Source organism: Metopolophium dirhodum, chromosome 5, assembly GCF_019925205.1.
Source record: "Metopolophium dirhodum isolate CAU chromosome 5, ASM1992520v1, whole genome shotgun sequence".
Classification (NCBI taxonomy): Eukaryota; Metazoa; Arthropoda; class Insecta; order Hemiptera; family Aphididae; genus Metopolophium; species Metopolophium dirhodum.
Genome location: NC_083564.1, coordinates 18,928,103 through 18,935,385, shown reverse-complemented (window position 1 = coordinate 18,935,385; position 7,283 = coordinate 18,928,103). Strand labels below are relative to the sequence as shown.

At 34.4% G+C, this 7,283-nt stretch overlaps 1 protein-coding gene across 1 annotated transcript; it reads right to left on the bottom strand.

The window, feature by feature from the left end:
• Positions 1 to 787: 787 nt before the first annotated feature.
• LOC132945611 (uncharacterized) lies at positions 788 to 5,355 on the bottom strand (the record flags this gene model as incomplete). The annotated part of the gene is made up of 2 exons (XM_061015384.1): positions 4,309 to 5,355; positions 788 to 802 (listed from the first exon to the last, which is right to left on the bottom strand). Coding segments are annotated over exons 1-2 (1,062 nt in total), but the record flags the coding sequence as incomplete, so codon positions are not given.
• Between the last annotated feature and the right edge of the window lie 1,928 nt (positions 5,356 to 7,283).

Genomic DNA, 7,283 nt, shown 5'->3' with positions numbered 1-7,283 from the left:
TTTTATTTACTTTAAATTAAACTAATTACTAAGTTCTAAAATCAAATAATACTTTAGGGCTTTGGGGAAATGTGACGTTACAACTTTATATTAGTAGGTAATTGGTGCTAGGGCTCGAATGTTTATGATGTTACCTATATGTTTTTTTTTCTATTTATCCAATTAATGCTTACCTAGATACAAATTTTATTAATTGTCTACTGAAACAAAATACTATTTTTATTTTGCATATTGTTGCATATTTAATGGTTTGTTTTTAAAATACACATTTCAAATTTCAATATTGTATTTTACATAAAATATAAATTGTTTATCTAGGTATAATATTGTAATTATTAAACTAGGTACCTGTATAATATTCTCGTGTTAGGATTGTTTGAAATATTTTTAGATTTTTTTTTTTGTAATTTGTAGATAAAAATTAATGTTTTATGATTTTTAAATTTGTAATACATATTTGATTGCATAGGTACCTATTTCGTAATTTTTTTGTTCATAAATATAAAATAGTTTTTGAAACTGAAAATGTTCCTAATTAGTTCAAAACAAATCAAAATATTTTGAAAATTTTATTGTGTATAGAAAATGCTAATATAAATGACCAGTGAACATTTCATGTGTATACGTTCATTTGTTTTAGAGTTACACCAATAATCAAAATCGATTTTGAGGAAAACTGATTTTGAGTAAAAATTCCCATTTTTCCTTAATTTTTATGTGGTTTTTCCCGGCGCTTTTGAAAACTATTGGAAATTTTAAATTTTGACCTCTCCAATGCACCAACGATATTCACTTTCCCATCGAACAAGATACTGAAGTTGATAATCCAATCATTATTTCGACTACTTATCATGTACACAGACACAAAAATAAAAAAATGAAAATAAAAAAAACACACATTGTAAAATCAATACATTCATCGTTCCACTCAGAATCTAAAATTGAACATTTTATACATCTTCAACTACAAAATAGTTAATACATTTTTATGAGCGTCTGAAGATTGAATTTTGACAAAATTCATAAAATCATGTTAATTTGTGCAAATTATTTTGAGTTAGAAATTCATAAAAATTTTCTTTTTATATCTAAGATTTCAAAATCTAACATAAGTCTCCTCAATGATTGTTACAATATCAGTTTAAATAGTTTAAAAATACATAGGCAAGATTTTTTTTAATCATTTAAAGTTTAAATTTTGACAACATTTATCAAATTGAAAATGTACAAATTATATCATTGGGTTAAAATTTCACACCATTCATTATAGTGAACCACTTGTTATGTGTTGTACAGCAGAGCTACAACCACTTACTCGCATTTTTACTGTTGACATTTTAACTGAGTGACTTTTGTTTTATTAATTTATCTTTTTTACAGTCTTTAAATATTTATTAATATCCATTAGTTAAATAAAGGAGATTTAAAATACAATATGTAATTTTCAATATAAAACTGAGGTTGATAATATTTTGTCAAAATAATATTTCTAATGCCTATAAATAGCTCAAAAAGGGTCAAAATATATTAATGTAAATTGTATGGCATATAGAAAATACTAACATAAATATTCGATTAATGTTTTAAGTTTATCCACTGTTAACAGTTTTTAATTGCACCAAAATAAGAAAATTGTTCCTTGAGAAATTACTACCTAGCTATAATTAACTACCTATAGCAGAGCGTTACCCGCTTACCGGGTTTTTTTTTTTGTGTTGGTTATATTTTTTTTTTTGGCGACTTTGTTTTTATGTAGAACCCAATAATAACTTGGAAATTGAAATTTTTAAACAAATTTGTTAATTTAAGTAACAATTAAATATCTACACTTTAAATAATTGTAATTATAATCGATTATTTATAATTTTAGTATATAAGATGCAGATCAAATATAACTTATAAGTATAATTATATTTATAATTCTATCTATAATCTTGTTATTATATTATTATGAATCAATATATTTATTTATTTATTAACAACTAACGGACAGTGTCCCTTGAATACAAAGTAAGTATTTGATTTGGGGGTGGGGGGGGGGGTCAACCCCATGGCCGAAAAAATCGTGTTTTTCATTTTTGATCTATTGTTTATATGTAATATTTTCTAATCTTATTTGTAATAAATAATAATGCATAACATAATAGTACAATACTGTTATAATATAAAATAGTGTTGTCTTCACGTTTGCTGTTTATCGACTTTCGTCATTGTTGCCGTTATCTATAAAATATAATGATAATAAAATGTATGAATATAAGTAAAGAGCATACACGTCGCACAATAATATTTTATTCGACTGCAATTAGTAGAACACGAGATTACACGATAACGGATTCGGGTATTTTAAAAGTTGTTTATAATCATAGTTCATACACAACGATTGTAAGCTCACAGTGAGACGTTCGTTATGCAAACACGCGTTTAGAAATAACATCAAAATGGACATTTTAACGTTTTTCAAAAAAACAAGGCTAGAAAATGATGAGATAGTAAGTACATTAAAATTAATTATAATTAATATTAATTCGATATTAATAATTCAAATCATTTTTAAAAATTAAATTGGACTACTATTATAGTATAGGTATGTTTATTTTTCGCGTGTGCTATAGAACACAATATAGTCATCCCGTTCGTGATTTGAAATCTATTATTAATTGTTGTCGAAATATTTTATTTAATACATTTTATTAAATGCAATATTTAAATCTATGAACACAATTATTCAATAAATCTGATTAGTTTTTACATTTTATTTACAGGAAAACAGTTTTAATAACCAGTCACAACCAACTGAACCAGCGGAAAATACATCTCCAGAAACAAATGTATCAGTGTCACTTCTAGAGATTGTGCCCCAACATGACATAGGATTATATGTGAATAAACCTGCAACTGAAACTATTGAATTGTTTCCGAGACTTCAACATTTGATTTGGTCACCTCCAGAAGACTATAAACTTCCTGTTTCCGAAAAAATAAATTTCAAATTTCAAAGAAGTTGGTTGCTCAAATATAAATGGTTGGGTTATTCAGCAATTATGAATGGCGTATTTTGTAAGTATTGTGTGTTGTTTTCTGTCGGAGGTGGAGGAATTTGGACATCAGACGTTGGGACTGTTAGTTAAAAAACCGTTTACAAACGGGAAAAAAGCTTTAGAATCATTTAGTTACCATAACTCACTAGAGTATCATAAAACTTCATTATTAAAATCAAATATGAGGGCAGAAATTGATAACCAAAACATTTTACCAGTTAATTTACAAATTTCGGAACAACAATTAGATTTCATTAATGAAAGTAAAAAATGTTTGATTCCTATAATCGAAACTTTAATATTATGTGGCCGGCAGGGTTTGGCCCTTCGTGGTTCAAATGATTCAGGGAGAATAACCTCCGAAGAACCTTTAACTAACGATGGTAATTTTCGGGCTCTTTTAAGATATCGAGCAAAAACTGACGATCAGCTTAATACTTTTTTGCAAAATTCCTCAAAAAATGCCATGTATATCAGTAACCGTATACAAAACGAATTTATTGTCATATTTCATAATTTAATTCAAAAACATATTATTGAACGAATCAATAAATCTCTAGCATTTTCAGTAACAGCAGAAACTGTCTTGATACAGTCCAATTTATTTACAACTTCTTTAATACACCAAAACGACAAATTGCACTTCATGATGCAATACAAAATAATGACATTTTGTTACAAGAAAAGAAAAAAAACTTAAAAAATACTGTGCAAAAAGGTGGGTACAACAGCATGAATCAATTGGAACCTATATAGATTTACAACCAGCTGTTATTGACGCCTTAGAAAACATTTCAAGTACTTGAACGGATTCAAAAACAACATCCGGATCTTTTCAACTCCTTTCAGCTATAAAAACCTTAGAGTTTCAAGTATCAATTCACGTTTTGCATTCAGTACATGCATTGGCTTTATCATTGAGTAGAGTTTTACAAACATAAAAACAAGATTTGGTTGAGGCTGTTAAGTTAGCTGATGCAGCAAAACACGAACTTGAACAAAGAAGACAATATTCTACAGATTACTTCAACAAAATTTTTGTGACTGTAGAAGATATTTGTAAGAAGCACAATATACCTGTGACTAAACCAAGACTTGCATCACGCCAAACTAACCGTTCTAACATTATAACAGACTCCGTAGCAGATTATTATAAAATTATTATTTACATACCATATCATGATTTATTTAACACTCATCTTCAAGATCGCTTCCTCAAACATCGAAATATTTTGTTCAACTTATCGTGTCTTTTTCCTATTAAATCTTCAATGGCTGACTCGTTATTCGTGTAATCGCGTGATACAAGACATCTGATTGTTTTTGTACCTATCTTTGACGCAAACTGTGTCTGTCCACTTATCCCACCCATTGGTTGTCGTAAACCTGGTTTTTGAGCATTATTTTGTTGTGTAGATTTTGCTTGTGCATATCGGCCTGTGACTTGTTGCGGCTGAGCACTATTCGTGTCACCGTGTCGACTAGTAAACGGCTGTGTTTGGTTGTCGTATGTACGACCATACCGACTAGTAAATGGTTGTTTATTAGTTATCACTTGCTCAACGGAGCTATTCTGTTTGTTGTAACTATTTTCTAATTCGCCCAATTTTTCCCATATGATGAGGAATTTTTTTTCTTGCGCTGTCTGTATGTACGCCTGAATGGCTATAGGGAAATGTTTCGTTATTAGGTTAATAGCCTGTGTTTCATCCATTTTTGGAGAGTCCAGGAACTTCAGCTCTGTCATCCAATAATCAAAATGTTCCTGGAAGTTACTGTTTATTGGTTTTTTCCCTGCTTCCGTGCACTTTATAAAGATGTCCCATTGACGGTCCTTAGAGAAAAAATGTTTCAGAAAAAGTGCCTTAAATATATCTTCGTTTGGTGCCACATCTTTTATCATGGTAAACCAATTTTCAGCTTTTCCTCTCATGCAATTTTCAATTGTAATCATTCGATCAGCCTGGGTGATGTGTTTGTGCAACAAGTACGAGTTCAGGTTTTTCAGGAATTGTTTTGGGTGCTCGTCCGTTTCGCCACTGAAAGTCGGCATTGTTAGTTCAATATTGCTAATTCTCGTACTAGTGTTGTCTTGACTTGCTGTCTTCACCAATTGGATGTCTTTTTCACGTTTTGCTGCTTCAATCGTTATTTTTGTATCTGTGTCATTGATTAGTTGTTTAATAGCGTTTGTTGCTTCATGTAGCTCTGCGACTAGACTGTCGTGAGCTGCCTTTTGATCGTCCACTATCGATTGAAGTTGTTGTATCTTTTCTTCCAACTCCTCGATCCACTCTGTATTGTTTTTTCCCATCTTGGCGAAGTCATCTGTGTAGCTCTTGGTTTAGTGGTCTTCTTACCACTGGTTGGGCGCCAATTGTAACGGAGCCACCGGTGGTGAAACTGCGTCACGCTAAAGAAATTATATACTCGGTTGATTTCAAGTAATCAGTGTCTTTATTATTTTACATATATAAATAATGTTATATAAGGTTTGGAGATGATGGTTCACGTCCGCGTGACCGCATGGAATGGTTCACGGGGTTGTGACCACCTTGACAATAAGGGAATGAGTCGGTTACAATCGAGGAAGATCCGGGTAGATACGTCCGGCCCGCTCAAATAAGTGGCGTTGGCTCGTATACCCGGACGGGCAGCGTGGCCTATGCAGGCGCGCTCGGGGGGATTTATCCGTGAGTTCTACGAGTGTTGAACACGGATCCGGGTTTATGGAATCCCGCGACTCGGATCACTTGGCGTGGCTGAATCCTCCGTGTGTCCGGCGAATCTTCGTAGTCCTCGGTCCCCGTACGGAATGTGAGCGGCAGCGTGGGTCGATTATGCGCGTTCGTATTATTCGTTTCGGTCGTTGTATCTAGTCCTCGGTCCTCGTACAGAATGTGAGCGGCACCGTGGAGCGATTATGCGCGTCCGTATTATCCGTATCTAGTCCTCGGTTGGTCGGGTGGCTTCTTGGATCTCACTGGTCTCGTCGTCGTCTCCTTCCTCAGGTTAGTCGCTCCGGCGTGGCAGTGGGTGTCCTCCGTTTTTCCAGTGACAGCAGCTATGAATTTTGGTTGAGCTTGATGTCTGGAAGATTGGAGAATTACTGGTGCCGATCTTTTGCTTTGCTTTGCTTTGGGAGGGGTGGCTATGCCGTTTACTATTCCAGGCTTGTGCCTCTACTAGTGGATGGATTTTGGGGTTGATTGGTAGGTTCAGTTATGTTAGTCAGTCCAATTTAATGGGTATGGTTTGAGTAAACGTTTGGTGGTTGGAGGGGAGTGGGTTTTACCTAAGAGGCGGATATGATCGTATTCGGAAAAAGATTTTTTGTAGAACATTGTTTTTGATTGAGAGCAAATGGAATTTTGGATAGATTTGAAGTTGGCTGATTTTAAAAGGGCCGAGTTTCTAACGAAAGTGGGCATACCGGTTATCGTGCGTATGCCGATGTTTTGGACGGATTCAATACGTCTCCAATGGGAGGGGCCGATAAAGGGTGCCCAGGAAGAGCCAGCATATGTAAGTATAGGGGTCACGTAGAGTTTAAGTATGTTAAGTTTTGTTTTCAGCGGAACGGGACTAGTACGGTTAAGTAAGGGGTAAAGCATACCACGGACGCGGGTAGCTTTTTTGGTTACGTCTTGAATGTGTTGGTTGAATGTAAGTTTACGTCCAATCGTGATGCCTAAGTATTTGGCCTGTTTTGACCAGTTAACGGGTTGGTTATCGATGGTTAGAGGTGGAATGTGGGTTGTATTAGAACGCCCGAAGAGGACGCCTACTGTTTTGGTCGGGTTTATTTTGATTCGCCACCTGTGGAACCAGTTGGACGCGAGGTTGAGTTGGTGTTGTAGTTGTATGGTTGCACGTTTGGGGTTTTTATTACTAGTAAAGAACATCGTGTCGTCAGCGAAGAGTGAGAGGTTGGCTTTAGGAGTCATTGGAATGTCGTTAATGTACGTCAAGTATAGCGTCGGTGAGAGACAGGAGCCCTGAGGGACTCCTGCGAGTACGTGTCTGGTAGTAGAGAAGGAGTGTTCGATTTTAGTGGTAAAAGTACGGTCGGTGAGGAAGGATTGGATGATTTTTACGATTTCTAACGAGATGTTGAGTTTGGAGAGTTTGTAGAGTAAGCCTTCGTGCCAGACGCGGTCGAAGGCTTTCTCCACGTCGAGGAAGACGGAAGCAGTGTTTAAGTCGTTGTTAAAGTTTTCGCTCAGTTGGTGGGTGAGTTTG